The following is a 20,399-nucleotide window of genomic DNA, read 5'->3' on the forward strand; positions in this document are numbered from 1 at the left end:
GGACATGCAAGCGTATTAGGTTTCTAAATGGTCAAAACACGCTGCAAGAAGTGAATCTTTACACATGCACATGGATGTTAACAAAATGTTACATTTCTGTTGCATGTTTGTGATAAGACATTTTAAAGACAGTTTTTTTGTGATAAGACGTCCTTGTAATGTGCATGAGTTGAGTTTTACTTAGGATTTTCTCTAATGCACACAGGGCCAAAGTATACATAAAGGTTCAAGTATATACATATGCCCCTGATAATCCCTGGGTAAATATCCCTTATGAACTTGTATCTTGACTAGATGTTTTTGGTAACAACAAGCTTCTGGGAAAATTCTGGGTCAATTTTTGAGCGCTCTTGTCAAAATTGGTTGGCTTCCTGGCATGGACCTGACTTTTAAGTGTAATCATTTTCAATAGGAATAAGGTTGGAGTTTTGGGAAGACTAGTCCAGAAACATAATGTCATTAAACTTAATTAAACATTAAATGTTAATCTGTGTTTGGGATCATTATCCTGTTGGAACACCCAATTGTGTCCAAGTTTGTCACTCTTTCTGAAAGAAACCTTTGTTGGTGACACATTTGAATAACCTGTATTTACAATTGTTTGAAGTGATAATCTTGCATTCTGCATTTCTTTAGAAAGACCTTGCCAACTTGTAAATCTACAGTTCTCATGTTTATATCTTCATTGAGTTCCTTGCACGTCCCCATTGCTCTGAGTTCCAGTCAATCCACTGAGCAATGTCAAACAAATCCTTTTTATGCTAGCAAAGTGAAACTATCATTTGTAGTCGAATATGACCACTAATGAGTCAATAGGTAAACAGCCCTGGACTTTGTGATGATGATGGTGATGATGATGCAGGAGTAACACCAACACAGGGCTGTCAGATAAGGTATGCTGCACAATCATTCTACCATGGAAATCAATCATTAAAAGCACCAAATTACTATGACATTCATGCCCACGATGAGTGCACGAAAACCTCTGACCACAGCTGTACAACCCAAAGCCAAAACTATATGAAGAGATGGGTGTTATTTCTCAGCATCAGTTCAAGAAAAAGGGCCAGTGTGCCCCGATGATTTAAACAAGTCAGATTAGGCTTTATTTATGTATCTTGCAATGCTATTGTCAAACAATAAAAGTGAATGCAACTGTGTTTGTGGTAATGAAAATAACAAAGAATTTGCATTCTTATAACCAACTGGGCGAAATGAAAAAGCTATCATATTGTAGTGGGAGAAAAAGCAGGCAAGAAGATTTATGAATACTTAGTAAATATTTTATACAAAACTCATTATTTGGAATGTTTACATGGCAACAACAGTTTACAATAATGACAGATTACACAAATAATGAAGTACAGTGTTTTACATACTGTACTTGATAACTACAGCAGTGATTTAGTGATAGCACAGGGGTTTAAAAATTTTGAAAACACAAAAATTAAAAAAAAAAAAAAAACAGTAGCAACTTGGCACAAGGAACATGTAGCTTAGAGAATGGCTGTGAAACATTGACCCTCTTAAACCAATAACGTTAATTATTCACAGGGGTTAATACACTGTAACAAAGAGGAGCCTTGAGTTGTGGTTGTGACGAGTTTCACAATGTGCACGCACTGAGGGTTTTATAATAGAGCAATACTCATTCTTCATTAAGTCTAACATTCACATTTTCCATCACATCACAACACTGACGCACATTACTTCAGCCCACACAACTGAAACAAACCCATCCTAAACTAATAAAGAGGACCAAGGAAAGCTTTTATAACATCAGAAAGAATAAAGTAACACTAACTATAACACATTCCAAAGAAAACCTAACCCAGATAAATACACCCAATAAAAATTGAAAATCACTTGGAAAACTGGACAATGGAAATTTATATGGGCAAAGAAGAAGCTAGTCATCATTGCTGTAAGCTAAAGGAAATACGAGGGTTTTAAAAAAAGCAATAAAAAGAAAAACAAAACAAAACAAAAAAAGTTTACTTTTCTTTATTTATTATCTTTTCATCAAAGTAAGGCCACTCCAAAGAGTAGAAGAAAACAGGACAGAATTATATATGTAAACTTTAAATATTTGTCCAGATATGCAGATTTTACTTTTTGGAAGAAAGTTCAACATCTAAATGAATAATTCAACAAGACAATTATCTCTTAAATCAAGGACACACATGGTTAACTTGGTTATTAATTGCATGACAAGCACTTGCTTGTCACTTTTAGTTTGAGGGTGTGTATTTCAACTTGTAATGAAGCTGCAATTCAGGCCCAATTTAGGCTACATCAGCAGCTTAGGCCAACCACTGTTCAAATCCTTAGACACTGTCGTGGTAAATACGTCCATTTTTGGTGGTAAACAATAATTCCATCACAAGTTTTGAAACACAAAAATAAATATGTATATAAAATAAATAAAACGGTTACACCATCATGGTTATACTAGGCCACATGAGCTAAATAAATATGGCTCAAATAGCACTCTTGTTAAACTTCCACAGTGAATTTTCATGAGGATTTTAGCTAAACCTTATTGTTACTGATTTTTATTCCCTCAGGTTTTATATTTAGCTATTCCTTTTCCCAGGGAGATAGGGCTGGAAACTTCACATGGCAAGGCACACATTAAACCAATTAATCCTTCAAATTGATCTGTGAAATTAGCAAAATTAAGGTTTATTACTTTAAGTACCTTCATTTCATAAAGTATGTCAGTACTTGACCAGGATTGTATCCTAGCTAGTGCTCGTTCATTCATCAAACAAAACACTCCTTTATAAGATAAAACATAGTAGTTTCACATTTACCCAAACCATCACCCAAGGAGATAAAGAATACAGTTTTTAAAAGCCTATTTTACTTCACATATTCACAGTTTGCAGAGTGTAAGGCATAAAACACTTGGCCACAGTTTGGGGGTGAGGTGGGGTTATTGCACAATAACACCAGGGAGGTGCAGAGATTTGTTTGGCCCTTCAGCAGGACCTAGCATGATCTGCTCCCTTGAGGCTATGACATGCTCCCCGTGCTGCTCCGGCTGATGACAAAGGAGCTACAAATAAGGTTAAGTAGTTGGGTAAGTGGTCACTAACCTGTGAAACAGCTGTTGAGTGTGAAGCTTGAGTGAGCCAGTGTTAATGTGGCTGTTTGCTGAAAAGCAAATAATATGGATGTTTGAGGAACACTGCAAAGTGACTGTTGGTCAAAAACCAAACAAACAAAAAAAACCAAGATGAGAACATAACAGTGATGTAAGAGAAATGGCAACCCACTACCAAACAGTCAACAGCAGCTAAGACACATCAAAGGTCCAAGAAAGAGTCCACATGGTCATCTACAATAAAAATCTGAGAAGATTTTCCATCCTTTTGTTTTCCCTCTTGTTCTCCAGATATCCTCATCTGCCCTCCTCTGCTGATCGAGTTTCTGACTTCAACCTCACAAATTCCTTGGCCACATCATCATTGGACCTTTGAGAGAGGATTCGCAAGGCAGTGAGGCCTGTGTCGTCCATGTATATGCGCTGTCCAAGAGGGCACCAGCAGGCACAGTTGCCTTTCTCCATGATGTCTCTTAATTGCAGCACGACCAAACCCACCACCCGGTCGGCACGACCAAAACAATAATCTTTGACGCATGCTTGCAACTCATAGCACTCAAAGCCATCTTGGTTACCCAGAACACTGTGAAGAGAGAACAGAGTGTCATGTGCTTTGAGTTATCCAACAGCTTAATGGTGTATCTGTCAGCTTAAAGCTGCAAAAGACTTTCAGGTAGTGTCTCAACATCAATGACCCACTGACCTGGTTTTATATTTACTTTTCTAGTGGAAATCAATCAAGATACTGTTGTGCAAATCACCTAATGGACATATACATTTTACATATAGATTTGAATTACATATGAGCTGCAGCCAAAATTAGTTTTCCCAAGTTTTTTTTTTTTTCCATAAACTGCAAAATTTGGAGAAAAAAAAAAAGAAACAAATGGACTTACAAATGGAAGGTTTCATTGAACTTGGGAGACCAGCTGTTGTTCTTGGACTTGGTCTGGAACTTCCGTTTCTTGTCGCTGAGGTGAGGACCGATCATGGTGATCTCCACAAAGGGTCTGAACATGCCAGACGTCTGCCATTTTAAGTCACTGGCCCCCACAACTGTAGTAATAAATGCGCAACAGGATAATGTTGTCAGCTGAAGAGCAAACCTTGCTTAAAATGCCATATTTTTTACATCACTTTTAAAGAAACAAAACTCAGACTGACCTTTAACAGTAACTTTCCTCTCTCCACTCTTTGGATGAGTGTAAAGCTCAATGTGGATACACACCTCTCCAATTGGTTTGTCCACACCTGATCCTATTTTCATGAAAACACACACACGTTAAGTAAGTTTACATGTGACTATATATAGGCAAAAAACAGAAAAGAAAAGAAAACCAAGTAGTAATGCAGGGTCAGGATGGAAGGGAAATGTGGATGGAGAGGATGGGCAAGGAATGACCTACCAACAGAATGACAAAACCAAAAGGAGACTGCGTGGGGAAAAGAGGGAGGTTGGCAGATGATTTCAATGAAACCTACCCCTGCTGGGTTGTATTTTTTCATTGGGAGTTAACCTAATACCCTTTCCATTGTGCACTGGCACAGAGGCAGCACAGGAGATAAAGAGAAGACAGCAATGATACATCAACAACTTCCAGCATCAACAACACATTAAATACAAACGATAGAGCCCCGGTCTTTCTAATCATGAGCACATACCACCCTCTGCTGGTTTATCTTTGGTAAGGCTTTCTTTGTGGACCTTTTCACCATTAGATACTTTTATCAGTTACCTTGTGCTTGCTGTGTGGTCACAAATGTCTTGATGAGTGTGTCTGTTGTCTGAGTATAGAGAGACAGAGCGTGGCGGAGTGAGGACAGCTCAGGACTCTTCTCTAGGAATGCCTTCTTCAGCCCGTTCCCTCCTGCATGGAAATATTGCTACAAAGAAACAGGGTGAGTTAGGGCATAAATATTTAGATGCACAACTGCAAGCATCCAATATTTTGTTTCATAATATTCTGACATCTTTTACAGCAAAATAAAAAGTTTAGAAATATGCAAGAAGGTTTTACATTTATGGCCACACGCTCGCAAATACTTGATTAATGAATAAATAGCTGATATAAATAGCAGATGAAGCTAATCTGAGACAGCATCCTAATGAAACCAAAACCTCGAGTACAAACTGACCTTAATCGTGTCCAGTGCCACATCCATGACAGCACACTGCCTGGGAGACAGGCTTTTAGCCTCCCCTGCCATGTGATCCTACACAACCAAATGGTGAGCAAAGAGGTGACTAGTCTCATAAAAATAGCTACACTCAGTCTTAGTAAGCACTTTTGTGGACACTTCTTTAAATTAGGGTAACACCGAAGCCCATTTCAGGACACTTATTGTTCAAATATGTGGAGGCAATATGATACCTTGAGTTTGGAGAGCTGACCCAGTTCTTTTGCAGCTGAGAGAATCTGTGCTCCCTGGAATATAAATTTTTTTTTTTTTTTTTAAAGAGTTATTTATGTATGAAAAAAGTTAATAATTTTGTAATATTAGAAAAAGGCAAAGACAATGCTGACTCACAAAGGTATCATTGCCCTGTGGCAGGACAATAGTCTTCTCCAGGCTGGTCATTACAATCCTCCATAGCTCCTTGAGCACACGCTTCAATACAGTCTTCTCACACACAGTAGCAAACAGTGTCAGTCTGCAAGAACACACACATAGACGTTGTAAACATACGCTCACAAATGCTTTTATTATTCCTTTTAAACATATAAACAATACGGAGAAGTCATTCATGAATGGAAAAAAATGTGTCTTTTAGCAAAAATGCACTATATATAGCTTCACATTTGTACATTTGAGTTAGTTTACATATTTAAAAAGGAGCAGGGAAAAAGTACACCCTTCTCCATTAGTCATCAATTACTAGTCATCCAGCTGGTTGAAGTAAAATTCAATAACAACAATACAAATATTTCTAATTACACAAAGGTATACACCACGAAGTACAAAATACTATCATGTATATTTTTTTTTATAGTCCATAACTTTACATCCACGCATCAACAACAAGTATCTCTAGTTTTCGGAATGTTGTTTGCAAAATCTGAATAAATATAAGATAACAACAACTATTTATACATCATAAAGACCACATCCTTACACCTCTTTCTGAACTTTATCACTGCTTCACCTCTACACGTAAGCTGTTGCACAGTTTGACTCCCTAGAAACACAAAAACCTGTCTGGGTAGCACAAACATTAACAGTTTTGCAGTTGCAAAAACTGCTTTTTTGCTCTGAAAAACCATTTTACCAAATTAATTAATCACCAAATTATCTCAGCAAAAAAAACAAACAAAGACTACAGGACAATTCAATGAATAAACAGAAAACACTGTAGTTTGGCTAAACAACTACTCACTTTCCATCCAGGAAGTCCATGAGTGGCCGTAGCATGTTGTCAGAGTCAGCCTCTACCTGGTTTTTGTTGTTGGCATTGACCGGTCCTTTGATCTGGTACAGCAAAGATGCCATTTGTCGCATACACTCGTTGATGCGAGTCTGGAAACTGGAATAAAAAAAAAAAAAAATACATTATCAATCAGCACAAATGTGTGTTAGCTTTTACAGTTAGCTGTATATATACACACACACCAGTACAACGTACATACCTGTTCCCAAAGGTTCTACTTAGATCATCCAGCACATTGTTCAGCCTCACCTGCAGGTCATTCAGCAAGTCACAAGCCTCTGTGTCCATCTAAAGACAAGCAAAGACATCATGCCCAGGAGGGATAATGAATCATTTTGACTGAGGCTTCTGTGTTGCACATATAGTAAAGAAGAGCTCTGAAATATGTTGGCAGAAAAAAGTTTTTGAAACTTTGAAAATAAAGCATATTCAACTGAATGTAGAATGTAGGTGCCAGGTTTTCCAGTGAATGGAATTCCTGGAACCATTAAACAGCAGTTCATGTAAGAGTTTCAATCTGACATTTGCAGCTTTTGGCCAAAATAGCACGAATTACCTTTGAACCTCTAAAAGCTGCACTTCACAGTAAAAGCCAAGAAGCTGTGAATGGCAGCAAGATTTTAAGATTTTCATGGAAACCTGAATAGCTTGTGGGTGTTATACAGCTTTTTTCCAAGTTGTAAAATCTCTATATTCTATCCTCCTGCAGCACAGTAATTTCAATATCAGACACCCTTGGAAAAGAAGTAGAACAAATAATTACACACGCATACATCAGAGCAATCACACTTTTTTCACAGCAGTCTTCAACCTTCCACAGATGGAACATTCCCCCCCCCCAAAAAAAAATAAATAAAAATGTAGTAGATGTATTGCAAGCAATAAGACTTACAAGGACAGGCTGAAGGGAAAAAGTAGGAAAAAAATTCTTGAATTACTGTAACCCAAGTATATCTGACTCAGGTATAACTGAGGCATCATCTAAATTAGCACTGCCTGGAGGGGAGCAAAGCCATATGGATGAAGCCGTGGTGTGGCTCATTAAGTCAATGATTCAATGGCCTTTTGATTCATGGCTTGTCAGGGTTAGGTAGCACCATTAGTGAGAATAAACAGAGCGTTGTGCTAAGCACCATGATGAGAGGCTGCAGGGAAGGAAAGGCAGCTAGGAATGAATTGATGCTGCATATGCTGCATTTTTTTTCAGCTTTTGGTGTGTATGGAAATATACATAATGGATGAGTCTGTGTACCTACACTCACCTTTTTGTCTTCAAATGCATTTTCAGTCTACATCGGCACAGAAAGGTGAAGATAACCACGGTTAATATTTCCCGTTTGGAAATTGAATAATTTATAATACCTGGGAAACTACAAGTGGTTGATTCCACAAGGTGTTGTGGCAAAAAGAAGGATTGCCTACCTTTTCTACTGGTGCATCCATCTTTGTGTGATGGGAATGTTTTTTTATTAGAGATAAATAAAAGTAAAAAAAAAAAAAAAATGGTCAAAAAACTTTTTTTTTCCTTTTTCAACCAGGCAAAAAAATATGTATTAAAATTTAAATTCAACTATAAATACTGAAAGTTTTTCAAAGTGAAAAAATGTGTGATATTGATACCCACCTTCTCCATGTCAGACTATTGCATTAGAAAAGGGAAAATTACAAAGAAAAAACAAGAATTAAAGGAAAGCAATAGCAGAAGACTCCGAACAGGGAATGAGAGCAGTTTTGCAGACAACCAGGGAAAATGCCACTGAAAGATGGTGGAAATTCCCACCCCAATTGATGACACAAACTCAGTCAACTCCACTATGGTCACCACAAGGAACTGTTGTTGCAGTAGGACTGATTATGACTGCCGTTGCTGGGAGTAGGCACAGTACAATGGGGGAAAAGGAGCGCAAGAATGACTCGAAAGTGAATGAAGTTAAAACCATTCTGGACCGCAACAAACCTCAGCCTCTATTTTCTCCCTTACTTCCTCTTCCTCTTCCTCACTCTCCTCAAACTATGAGTGGTGGTTAAAAGACAACACACAAAATATGTAAGGCTCATCATTACCAGCCACGCCATATTAAAAAAAAAGACTTTTGTTCCAAGTGAGTATATGCAGGCATGTATCACAAAACATGTATACATATACGTTGGACTTGCCTCCCATTCTAATGTAGAGTTGAGCTAGAAAAAGAGAAAACAAAAGACATGACTTTGACTTTACTCTGTGCAAAGAAATAGATTTTCCATAATTACAGAAGTTCAGTTCAATGAGTGAAGAGCTGAACTGGACTGTAAAAAAGAGTGAGAGCTTTATTAGCCAACCAGCAAGAGAGTAATGGGTAAAATAACCTTACAAATATTCATATTAAGATTTTCCTAGTTAAAATTTCCTAGTCTGCAAAAGAAATGTCTTTATTCGGTTTCCAGCAGCACAGCACCGACAGAAGTTGCAGAATGTGAGCAAAAATATACCATATATACACATGTATATATCAATATAACAAATATAACAAATCCCTCAGTGACCTATCAAAGCCAAGGAATAAGATTTTGTAATAATATTATGCAAACTATTTTCCTTTTACTCAATATTCAGTGATGTAATTAATGGAAGTGCCAGTCTGAGACATGCGCACACACAGAGTATTCATATGTTTCAATTAATTTCTTTCATCTATGATTATGTTGAGGAATCACCCTAAAAATAAACATGACAATCAAACTACAAAAACAAACGTACCAATGAAGGTCAAGAACTGTAATCCATGCGCAACACGTGCAGGCAAGTAGATGTGCACACACTAACAGCTACAGGCTAACACGTCATTAGACGGAAAGTTCACCAAAGCAGTTTGGAAGGAGACCACAATTAAAACGTTTGTAAAAGCAAACACCATAACACACTCAAATGACCTTAACCAAGCTGAATAGACTTATTTCAAAGCTAACAAAGGCTAAAAGTAACTAGAGCCTTGTTATTTGTATCTTTTTTCTAGTAGCAGACCAATTTATTTTCAGAGATGTTTAAAAGATCATGTGTTAATGTTGCAACGTTTAACATCTTCTTATATTTCAAAAAGATTTTATAATAAAGAGAAGATGTTTTCTGTTTATATATGCTCAGTGATAGTTCTCACCCCCCAAAATTGCAACTGATCTACAAGCTAAGGAAGCGAAATCAATAGTCACTGTCACACACAGGGCTTTGAGAGGGTACTTCAGCTACTCTGCGTGATAAAGGAGGGTTGTGGACTACATAAGATTATGACACTACTGGTTTAAAGTAAATATTGCACAATGTAAGCTACAGGCTAACAAGATTAAACTATGATATATTACAATACATTTTATTATTGATTATTTAAAGTCTAACTGCTGCAATCCACAATACCCACCGGAGCCTTTGCTTCATCCTCAATTGCAACCTGCTACTCAAGCCACAGCAGAAAGGAAATAATCAATACAGTGCTCCACAGCACACCATTAAAAATGATTTAATTATATTAGAAAGATGTACATTTATATGGATAAATATCCACCCTGACCAGACTACACTGGAACTGTACCTCTTCTTCTTCTTCCTCCTCTTCTATGATTTCATTTTGCTTCAATTGTAAAGTGAAAACATTTGGTTGAAATTTAGGCTACAGCATCCAACAGCTATCATCCTACTATCACTCCAACAATATAAATTAAATAAAAAATGAAAAAAAAAAGGGTTCAATATAGCTATGATACTGCATGCAGAAATGTTGTGGGGAATGAAGGCAGTGGGGAGGTCACAGCTAGGAGAAAAGCTATTGATTTTCAATGCTCTAGCTACAATATTGATATGGAGGACATGACTAAATTAAGTCTCTGCTTCAATACTCTGTCTATTAAGTAGCACAGGGCTAACCACTGTAACCACTGATCTAGGGCTACACTTTCACTGACAGCTTCACATCAGACATTAGGCATACAGATCTGAATATAACATAATATTCAAAGCATAAGCAAATACCACTATGTCTACATCGTAACACATCCTAATCCAGTAACATCTGCCATTTACTTTAAATGAGCTAAACTACCACTGCTGTACGTACCCATGCTTCTTGTATTGCAATCTGACACATGAGAGACAAATGCAACTGTTGTACAGCAAATTTAAAATGTAATTTCATGAATGACTGATGTTTTTCTTTTTCTTTTTTTTTTTTTCTACACGAGTGACACTACCAATTTATTAACAAAACCGGATACCATCATGCATCATGTCTTCATATCCATCATCTTTAGACTCACCTGTTTGGCACCCATTGACTCAAACATCTTTTCCAGCTGGATTCTTAACTGCTGAACATTATTCATTAATACACAGGGCTACAAGAAGACAAAGAGAGAGACGTTAAGAGTGATTTTTTGATCTTTTTTTTTTTATGTATCATGTCCAATGTAATACATGTTTTTTCAGCACAATTGGCAGAATTGGCTGAAAAAACATGGCAGAAATTGGCAGGGAAAAAAACAAAAAAAAACGTACAATCTTCTCTTTGTCAATATAAGACGGAAAATTCTTGGTCAGCATGGCACTGTACTGCAGAAGAACTTTGGCAATTGTCTGTAAAGACAAGGAGAAATAAAGGCATGTAAACTGCATCGACAAAAAAAAAAGAAACTATTTAAAATCAAATTTCTCTCTTATCTCTTCCAAGGGGGATAATATTGTACTTCAGGGGTTTCGCTAACCAACATAAATATTCCAAAATGTGCTTTAATGTATTCTGAAGCAAGGAGACAAACAAATTCTAAACTAGGAAATTTTTCTCAGCAGCCTTTTCCACAGGAGGGAACTATTATGCCTAGTTCAACAATTCTTTTTAATCCAGCAATATAAAAATTCCCTTTTACAAAAAGTCTAAATGTCCCACAAGACATTGCTATAGTGGTTTAATAGTTTTTTTCCCCTCATATGTCATGCTCATTTTTCAGAAACTTTGCAAGTTAAAAGCAAGTCTTTATTAATTCTAGAATTGTTAAACACAAATGCACACCATATTTCATGCAGCTCGATCAAGCTGGTTTGACTTTAAATGTCATCATCGGGTGGAGTACATTACCTTGGAAAAGCGGCGACTATACTGAGCCATGACCCTCGGATCAGGACATTCCAGTTTCTTGATAATCTCAAAGCTCTGGTTGAGCTGGGTGAAGATGTCCACCACAGAGCAGGAGAACAGAGCATGCTCAGATGTCTGCTGGAACTGAGATGAGTACACAAACGACACTTCTTATCAACACTCGTATAGTAGATAAAACAACATCTACAAGCAGAATGCTAAAGAACATCAACAAGATTTTAAAGCAGCTTTTTAACGTCCCCATGCTGATAGTGTGGCTGTGTCTGTAAACACAAAGATAACTTTTTTTCAGTTCAGCACTATTTTAAATTAGAACCTCAAAGGTATGGTAGAGATATCATATCAAAGGGTAAGTTCTAGTTTTCTTACTCCATCCTTTTTGTCTCTTTCCAGGGCTCCGTGCATAAATTCCATAGATACTTCCTCATTTTCGTCCAACCACTGTAGCACAAACTGCACAAACCATCTAAAAATGAGAAATAAAGATTAGCAAATATGTTTGTTTTTTTTTTAAACACAGTTCCTTTTATCAGAGCTTAGATGGATTATCAAAGTCAAAGAAGGCAAGAACATTTGCCTTTTCTTGTGCCCGTCACTGAAGAAGTCAAATGCACTTACGATGGGTAGTCAGGTATAACACCCTTAAAGACTGGCAGCTCCTTGACATATTCATTGTAGAGCCACTTGACCTTGAAGTGCAGGTTCATGTAGTCTGTGCTCTTACACAGCCTGTGCTTCTCATGCTCTGCCGGTTTAAAAACATAAGGAGCCATATAAACTGAGGGATATGAAGATTAAAGTCAAGGTCCCCATTTTAGCTAAAGCTAATATAAGACAGCCAAAGGGTAAGGGGAAGCAATCATATGGTGCATATGGACATCTGGGTATTGCAACAAAACCTTAAAGAACCCCAATGCATACAAAAAAACCACCTTAACATGAAATTGTTTCTAAATTCTAGTGTATGTCGTTGTTCTTCACTTAAATTCTGAATGAACTTGTGAAATAATTCTACAACATCCTCTTATTAAAGAAAAAAAATAGGAGTAATCCAAAAGCTTTGTTTGGGAAACATGTTCTCTGACGGCCTAATGCTCAACAAAGACGAAAGAACACACACACTAATCCCATTTTATATATTTGCTCACTGTAGAATGTGGTGTGACTAAATTCTAAAAGTCTTTGCTTTATTCACTTTGAATGTTTTTTCTGAGATGATATGTATTAATATCAAGCAATGGCGTGGCCTGCTTGAACTGCAGCTACACAGATATAAGGTAGTAATACAATCAAAGACTGTGAGAACTTTAAATTTTTTTTTTTACAAAATATTGATTAGCCTTAAAATGAGTAGATGCAGGTTCTTTTTTATTGACATGCTTAAAAACAACAGCTAGAGCTTTGAATCGTAAGCACTCAGTGGTTTTGTCTCTGTAGCAAACTCTCCATCTGTGAACTTTTCATGTTTATTCAGATTGAAAATAAAGAAGGCGCCACTTGTGTGTTTTGATGCATTTTGTGAAACAGATATTTCACACTAGTCTCTGTAGGGGATTCATTTTGAGGACAAGGGCTAGAATAAAAACCGGGTGTCTCTGAACACCAATAGCGCTGTGGAGTACAGTATAATAGAGAAAAAGTGCAGAGAGGCTCCAGGGACACATAAGCAGCTTTCAATCCCAGCACATTTATTATATTCTCTCCAACTTCTTCTGTTCCATTGTGTCATTGCTACCCCAGTATTTCCTCTCCCCTTCTGGTCATTTTAAGCTTCCAGAGCTTCTTTTCTCATACGCTTGTTCTCACACCCTGACTCTCCAGCTTTTTCCTTTACTTCTAGCAGAAAAACTACAGTGCACCTCCACAGTCTAACCCAGCAGAATAATCTTATAAAGAGTCCAGAATACCAAGACCTACCTTCCATAGCATACTTCATGTCCTGTGCAAACAATGTCCACATGACCTCTGCTGACACCTTTCCTACATTAAGTTCTTGAGGGAACCTGAGAGAGATGGGAAAATGTGACAAGGTGAAACCTGCTGGATTCCTGAGTTTAATGGAAGCTTCCATAAAAATGTCCTAGACCTCTGGAAAAAGAATCAAGTAAAACACTTTGTTGAACTACTGTAGTTGAAACCTAAAAATAAGGAGATGTGATTTTGATTTATTCAAGCGGCTTGAATATTTTAGGAGTAGAGTTGCATGACTCACTGGTTCAGTACAGGTGTGTAGGAGTTTCTGTCTTCTTCAATAATGGAAACAATGAGCATGATGAGTTTGGGCCAGAAGTCCAAATTCTTAATGCTTGGACCCTGCTCCTCCAGAGGAAGCTCCTCCTTGTTCTGAATAAAAAACCAAAATGAAAACAGTTAACATTATAGTGCCCCTTTATTGAAACATTTATTCACCGGTCTGCTGCTACAGAGTCTGATAGCTGCACATTGTATCCTGCAGCTGTGTGACTCACCGTGTCCACAGGCTGGTACTGTCTGCTGTACAGCTCGTGGCAGTTATTGAAAATGTAGTCGTATGTAGAGTTGAGGCAAGCTTTGACACAATCCCTCACAACTTGACTGGCTCTGGGCGGAGACTGTAACTCCTGGACCTGGACAGAAGATGAAGATAGCTACAGAGTCAGTACATGACTGCAAACAAGGGATATTTTATCAACTTGTCAATATCTGGCAACAACTTAAAGGGAATAAAATTCAAGTCAACAAACTGATAAGAAGATACTACAAAGCTGAACTACAGATAAAGAATACGTAATGTTACCTACCTTCATCCTGAAAAAGGTAATGCTGGTTAGAAGGTCCACAGTGGATTTCAGATCTTGCAGGCGATCCTTGCTGCTGGCAGGGAAGTGATTCTAAAGAAGAAAAACACGTTTAATTTACAAGTTAGTGTTAGTGCAGCACTGAGACTTTTCACACTTTCAAAGACTGTTGGTACAATTTGCACAAAAAATATTCATTGATCAGATGATGAAAAAATTCTTTTTTTTTACTGGCACAAAAATATTAGACATGTACATTTAGAAAACAAGACACTAGTAGTGATACAAGAATCTCACCCTATAACTAGAAAGGTCAATGCGTAAGGAGTTGTGCAGCTGGTCTAAGAGCTTGACAAAGCGTTCTTTCTGTATGGGAAGAAAAGGGGAAAAAACATGTTCCTATATTAGAAGGAAGTCTGGCAATGTATTTGTGCATAAAATACAATAGTGAAGAAAGGAAGAGAAAAGAAAAAAAACAAAACAAAGTAGTTTACTCTGTGTGTGTGTGTGTGTGTGTGTGTGTGTGTGTGTGTGTGTCTCAGTAGTACAAACCCCAAAATTAGAAGCAGCAAAGCGGTCGGAGGCGGACACATTGGTGGAGGCTGTTGTGTGGGCGTAGAAGGCATTGATATTGGCCAGCAGGGTGCTCATCACTGCAGGGACTCCAGGACACATGTACTTAGAAGACAGACAGGCAAAGTGCCTGCATAGAGTAGCAGATGCAAAGCTTGGTAAGTACTTGGGTGGGAGGCCTTAAGACTTCTTCCCCAATGTGTACCTGCTTACACTTTGTTGCAATAATGTCAGCATCCAGTTCAAATACCTTTATAGGGACAGTCTGTATGTACTACAGGCTCTTGTTTTCACAGGACAATTTCTATTAGGAATTGTCATGCTATCTGCCCATCACCTATCTGACACATTTAGACTGAATAATAGCCCACTGAAGCATTTTTCTGCAAATGATTGACCTAGCTAACAGTCATCTGTATGGATGATGACACTGCAGTGAGACACATCCATCCTCACCCTGTTTATAATTGACTGTACCTCATCTGAAGGCCAGAGAATGACAATGGCACCAAGAGGTTTATTGATATGACCTCAAAAGACAGAAAGACAGGGAAAGGAACATGGGGAATAAAGAGGTAACACATATTGACAGGTAAGAAGACGGTCCGATTCACTGTGTTTTTTTAGACTCACGTCATGGCCTGGTAGATGGACTCGATCCCATAGCGCATGGCAAATTCATCCACTACTTCCTGTCCCACATCATCAAAGTAGACTTTCCAAGAATCGTCTCCACGAGTCTCTGGAATTTTTACCACACCTTGACCAAGAACATCAGTTGAATGATGGAACAAGTTCTGTAATGGGAGGAAATGGACAGAGTTGATCTAATTCATGTGAACTTCAGAGTTAACACTAAAGCGTGAGAAGTGATGGCAAAGTTATGGTGGCTTTTTACTGAAACAAATATGATGAGATTGTTGCAATTTACGCTTAATATTATTTTTACTGGATGTGTGTAGAATAAAGACTTGAAAACCTTTGGTTTTACAGATTATAGGATTTTCTGTTTCATAAGCACAGGTCCTTTAGCCCTGATTCAAAATTGGATTTTTTATATCAGGGAAGAGGTTGGATTATGGAAATATCACTGTGCCTTTAATCCTGTCCAAATCTATCACGTCTGCAGTCAATCTGTGCAACATATTGCAACAGCTACAATAGTGTTTGCAACCACTGACGCAAACCCTTTGTGTGGAGAAGTTGCTGAATATCCAGTGTGTCTACGTAATTAATTGTGTTTCTGCAGAATCATATACCTCATGCAAACAAGTGTACTGCACGTGATATGGAGCCACTTTCTCCTCTCCTTTGATCTCCACGTTGATTTGGAGGCGAATGGCACCAGACACAGCTGATTTGTCTGTCCTCTTCTCTGTATTTAAGTACAAAACAGTCAATCAGATGCACATCGGGAATGTCTTGATTCATAACTCCAGTCCAAATCTGTGACACCAAAAGCACTCTAAACTAGGTCTGTTAACACAACCCTAATCACAGACTATTAGCGTGGCAGTTCTATTGTAAGGGCTTCTGTTTCTACAGTTTGATGGTCGTCCAGAGCCAGCGATGCTAATAGAAGTCCTCCAGCTGATAGTGAGTGTAACAAAGGCAGTGGGCTGCATGGGTCTGCGCCTGATAACAGAAGACATTTGAGCTTGAGCTTTTCTGGAGGTGGAGCGCTTGGCGGCTCACCCCTGCTATTTGCCCTGACAAGCAAATCATTAGGGGTAATTTGTACATGTCGCTAGAGTGGTCGATTTCCGACTGGAGTGCTGCTACTTGATAATCACATATCAGGAGGTGAAAGAAAGAGAGTCAGAGAGGGAGGGAGAAAGAGACAGAGAAAATGTTTTTTTTTCCCCCTTTTTCTCATGAACTACGTATATTACATCATTAATCATTAATTAAGCATTCAATTCTAATTCATAATAAAACCTATCAAAAGAAATATTTGATCATATAGTTTTCAGGGGGATATTAAACCAAGCAAGTCAAATCTCCCAGCTTTAAAAAAACCCAACAACAACGGTAGATTTATGGGCACATTCATATTCAGTGACAAGCTGTTGCACTCAAAGATTTATTACTGCTGCTGTCAGGTCAATTTTAGCACTTTAATCAAGTATGAACAAAAACATGTGCTTAAGAAAGTGAACGCCTCACCCTTACATACAACATGAATGTGAAAATGAGATGGAGATTAAACTCATATGAAGAGATACGAAGATGCAGAGACAGTAATTCAGAAATATTATTCTAAAGACAACATTTGTTTGCCCACAAGACTGGGATTAGATTTTATCCTGAGAGGTATTCAAGCTACATTTATTCATGCTGCACAACTACTGCAACTAGACTAGCACACGGGCCTAACAAATCACATCCTGCATACTTGTTAATTATTTTGTTCAGGCATCATCCTAATGAAACTCCCTGCACAGCCTAGGGATAGAATTGGGGGATTATCGTGAAACTTTTTTTTTTCCTTAAAATGATCACAACTTCTTGCTAGCAGGGAGAAACTCATTTAAAATGTAATCAAATAAGCCAGTATTTTCATGCAGACCAACACAGGCCTTAGGGAAGCAACATGCCTGGGTATAAATATGTTTGCTGCAGGGAAAGGAGATGTGACTAATGAGGTACAAACAACTGACTGGACTTGCTGAAAGCAAGGCTTTTAGTGCCAGACAAAAACATACAGATGTGAAATTGATGTAACAAGCAAATGAGATCCAGGTTATTGTAGAAAGGCTTGTATTATCTAGAAAGTAAAACAGGCATGGTAACATGATACAAGGTGTGACCAAAAGATTGGGAGTTTTAGTAGATATTGGTGCATTTAACAAAAAAGATAAATACATAAATAAATTTAGCTAAGCTTTACATGAAGGTCATATTCACACTACCTCTCAGATTGCTCTGTCAAGGACCCATTATGACCACTTACACTGTGCCTTCTGTGACGCTGCCTCCCCTCCGCATATACAATACAGTTTTCTTCATGATGTCTATTAAAAAAAGACAAGAAAGCCAACTGACCCAGGTTATACCAGACATCCATTTCTCCGCTCAGCGTTCGGACTTCAATGATGCTCTGTCCCAGGAAATCGTCAGATTCCCTCTTCAGACGCTGCTTCACTCTGGACTTGATGTCATCATCTTCATCCCACACTCGCACTTTGATTCGGTCTGAGGAATTGTGGCACTCACTAACAAAACAAACAAAAAAAGTAACAAAAAAGAAACATAAACTAAATAATATTAAGTTACAAGATGATAGATACTACAGGGGAGTAATTAAGGTGAGCACTTATACCACTACTGATAACAACAACAACAAAACCCCCCCAACTTTTTTGATTTCATAACCAAGAAACGACTCACAAATGGAACTTTTCCTCCCAGACTGGATTGAGGTTGCCATAGATGGTCTTTGTTCTCTTCTTGGTCTTGCCCACCTGAACAGTGACATACGGATCACTGGATCCTGTCTTGTCTTTTGCCTGAAGTCCTTGTGCACAAACAACTAACAAAGACATAAGAAACAATTAAAAATTACAAAGAGCACAGGTAATGTAGCTCCAAAGTTGTTGTTGAGCTGTGATGGTAAAATACCTGTGATTGTGATCTTGGCTGACCACTTTGACGTCCCGTCCAATACGCTTTGTTTGATGGTTTTCATCTGCTGTGCATGGATGGCTTTGCTGATGACAAACACTTCCCTGATCAGCTCAAAGATTTCTGGTTTGTTCCTTTCCCTGATCTTCATCCTGTCCTTCATGGCCATGATGATATTTTGAGTGCGGTCTTCAGCTCCATGCTTAGAGCTCTTCTCTGCCGCACCTAAATATTTATTTAAAAAAAATTGATAAAACAGACCGAAAAGGCTTGAAACTAAAAATATACATATGCCACTTCAGTGGTTACAAGTTAAATAAAAAAGATTTTTAATGTGGGGAAAATATTCTTAAACATCTGAGACAAAATTGTAATGCAACAGCTTCCCGATAACTTAAAAATGTAATTTCAGATCCCTGATGGAAACTTCCGTGAAACATTCCCTTAATACTCACGCTGCAGACAGTCAGCATTCAGTAATTCTTGGCACTTTTCATGGCACTTGACACCACACTCAGAACAACGCATGCCTTGCCGGGCGATTCCCCACAGGAGCCCCTCACACTCATAGCAGTATGTAGGTGTAGTTGCTGTCCACACCTCGAAGTTATGTGGCGTGGTGCAGGATATGGGGTAGATAAGAGCCTGCAGGGTCTTCTTGTAGACATGATTTTTCTACAGAAGGAAGAAGATTTATTTTTAATAGTCCTAATCCAGGGAAACAGAAAGCCCCTTATCAGTTATAAGGACATGCTTATGCTGAAAGACCGATGGAGTCACAACCATGAAAACTGCGTCACTGGGACGTTTTTGAAACCGACAATATCCAAAATGCAAAGCAGAAGTTTTTTTTTTTCGCATACTCACCAGTTCCTCATCCTTAATTGATGATCGAGCAGCCATTGCAGATGCGATCCCTGCCTTCCTGGCTTGGACAAGGGACTGAACAACACATGACAAATACAAAGAAAAAAAAAATCAGCAAAGTTTGTGTACAAAGTCAAAACAACCCACAACCAAGCACACTGCAAAACATTACTGCAAAAACAAAAGTCAATATGGTTAAAAGGTTTGAGGGGTTAGTTATAAAGGTGGTTAATAGAATTGTTTTTTTTGTTTTTTTCTATGAACTTGATGAACACTTACCATATGGTGAGAACCCATGTGAGTATTATTAGTACCAAGCAAGTTAGCCCAAAGTCAACATTATAAAACATAGACAGGCCTTTGTTAGTAGTTTATTCTATCCAGTCAATTTTATCAAAAAGAAGAAAAACAACGTTAACCAAAAGGTGAGGGAATGACCTGTTGGCAATGTATTTTAATGGGAATGCTGAATAGAAAGAAAAGTAACCCAGGACCAAAAGGACACATGCAAATGTCTTAAATTGTAATAAACAGGAAGTATGGCAGAGATCAACATGCTATGTCTGGTAACTACTGTTATCTGTCCTAGTTTATTTTGTACTTCAGTAGAAAAGGGAGTGTCAACTAGGTTCTATAACTTACCATAGCCTGACCAAGGAGAGTGAATGCATTCAAGAGAGTTGTGGGGAATAATTTTGGGTTTAAGAGAGGAGGGAGAGAGACATTAGCAGACTGATTTCATATTTGTCTCCATTCTTTGAAACAACTCCATCCCAAAGTCAGTGTAAAGAAAAAACTAACAAACAAACAAAAACTATTGTTGCGCTGGTCTCATTTACAGAAACACTCACTGGTAAAAAACAAAACAAACTGAATGAGATACAAAATACGGTGTATAT

General features: G+C 38.0%; 1 protein-coding gene across 1 annotated transcript in view; it reads right to left on the bottom strand.

The window, feature by feature from the left end:
- Nucleotides 1-1,271: 1,271 nt before the first annotated feature.
- Nucleotides 1,272-20,399, bottom strand: part of unc13bb (unc-13 homolog Bb (C. elegans)) — a gene marked incomplete at its 5' end in the record, with an annotated part of 73,993 nt that continues 54,865 nt past the window's right edge. The window contains 35 exons of the mRNA XM_025909369.1: nucleotides 1,272-3,692; nucleotides 4,006-4,165; nucleotides 4,274-4,366; nucleotides 4,592-4,648; nucleotides 4,846-4,993; nucleotides 5,246-5,323; nucleotides 5,482-5,535; nucleotides 5,639-5,762; nucleotides 6,486-6,632; nucleotides 6,736-6,824; nucleotides 7,799-7,825; nucleotides 7,959-7,979; nucleotides 8,161-8,175; nucleotides 9,932-9,964; nucleotides 10,103-10,141; nucleotides 10,625-10,645; nucleotides 10,824-10,901; nucleotides 11,062-11,139; nucleotides 11,639-11,782; nucleotides 12,029-12,125; nucleotides 12,278-12,404; nucleotides 13,577-13,662; nucleotides 13,872-14,002; nucleotides 14,128-14,265; nucleotides 14,440-14,529; nucleotides 14,734-14,802; nucleotides 14,989-15,139; nucleotides 15,643-15,806; nucleotides 16,269-16,384; nucleotides 18,055-18,224; nucleotides 18,400-18,541; nucleotides 18,631-18,858; nucleotides 19,089-19,308; nucleotides 19,501-19,575; nucleotides 20,143-20,148. Of these exons, the coding sequence (XP_025765154.1) occupies nucleotides 3,407-3,692; nucleotides 4,006-4,165; nucleotides 4,274-4,366; nucleotides 4,592-4,648; nucleotides 4,846-4,993; nucleotides 5,246-5,323; nucleotides 5,482-5,535; nucleotides 5,639-5,762; nucleotides 6,486-6,632; nucleotides 6,736-6,824; nucleotides 7,799-7,825; nucleotides 7,959-7,979; nucleotides 8,161-8,175; nucleotides 9,932-9,964; nucleotides 10,103-10,141; nucleotides 10,625-10,645; nucleotides 10,824-10,901; nucleotides 11,062-11,139; nucleotides 11,639-11,782; nucleotides 12,029-12,125; nucleotides 12,278-12,404; nucleotides 13,577-13,662; nucleotides 13,872-14,002; nucleotides 14,128-14,265; nucleotides 14,440-14,529; nucleotides 14,734-14,802; nucleotides 14,989-15,139; nucleotides 15,643-15,806; nucleotides 16,269-16,384; nucleotides 18,055-18,224; nucleotides 18,400-18,541; nucleotides 18,631-18,858; nucleotides 19,089-19,308; nucleotides 19,501-19,575; nucleotides 20,143-20,148 (3,702 nt within the window). The remainder of the gene's footprint in view (nucleotides 3,693-4,005; nucleotides 4,166-4,273; nucleotides 4,367-4,591; nucleotides 4,649-4,845; nucleotides 4,994-5,245; nucleotides 5,324-5,481; nucleotides 5,536-5,638; nucleotides 5,763-6,485; nucleotides 6,633-6,735; nucleotides 6,825-7,798; nucleotides 7,826-7,958; nucleotides 7,980-8,160; nucleotides 8,176-9,931; nucleotides 9,965-10,102; nucleotides 10,142-10,624; nucleotides 10,646-10,823; nucleotides 10,902-11,061; nucleotides 11,140-11,638; nucleotides 11,783-12,028; nucleotides 12,126-12,277; nucleotides 12,405-13,576; nucleotides 13,663-13,871; nucleotides 14,003-14,127; nucleotides 14,266-14,439; nucleotides 14,530-14,733; nucleotides 14,803-14,988; nucleotides 15,140-15,642; nucleotides 15,807-16,268; nucleotides 16,385-18,054; nucleotides 18,225-18,399; nucleotides 18,542-18,630; nucleotides 18,859-19,088; nucleotides 19,309-19,500; nucleotides 19,576-20,142; nucleotides 20,149-20,399) is intronic.

This window comes from Oreochromis niloticus, linkage group LG7 (genome assembly GCF_001858045.2).
Source record: "Oreochromis niloticus isolate F11D_XX linkage group LG7, O_niloticus_UMD_NMBU, whole genome shotgun sequence".
Classification (NCBI taxonomy): Eukaryota; Metazoa; Chordata; class Actinopteri; order Cichliformes; family Cichlidae; genus Oreochromis; species Oreochromis niloticus.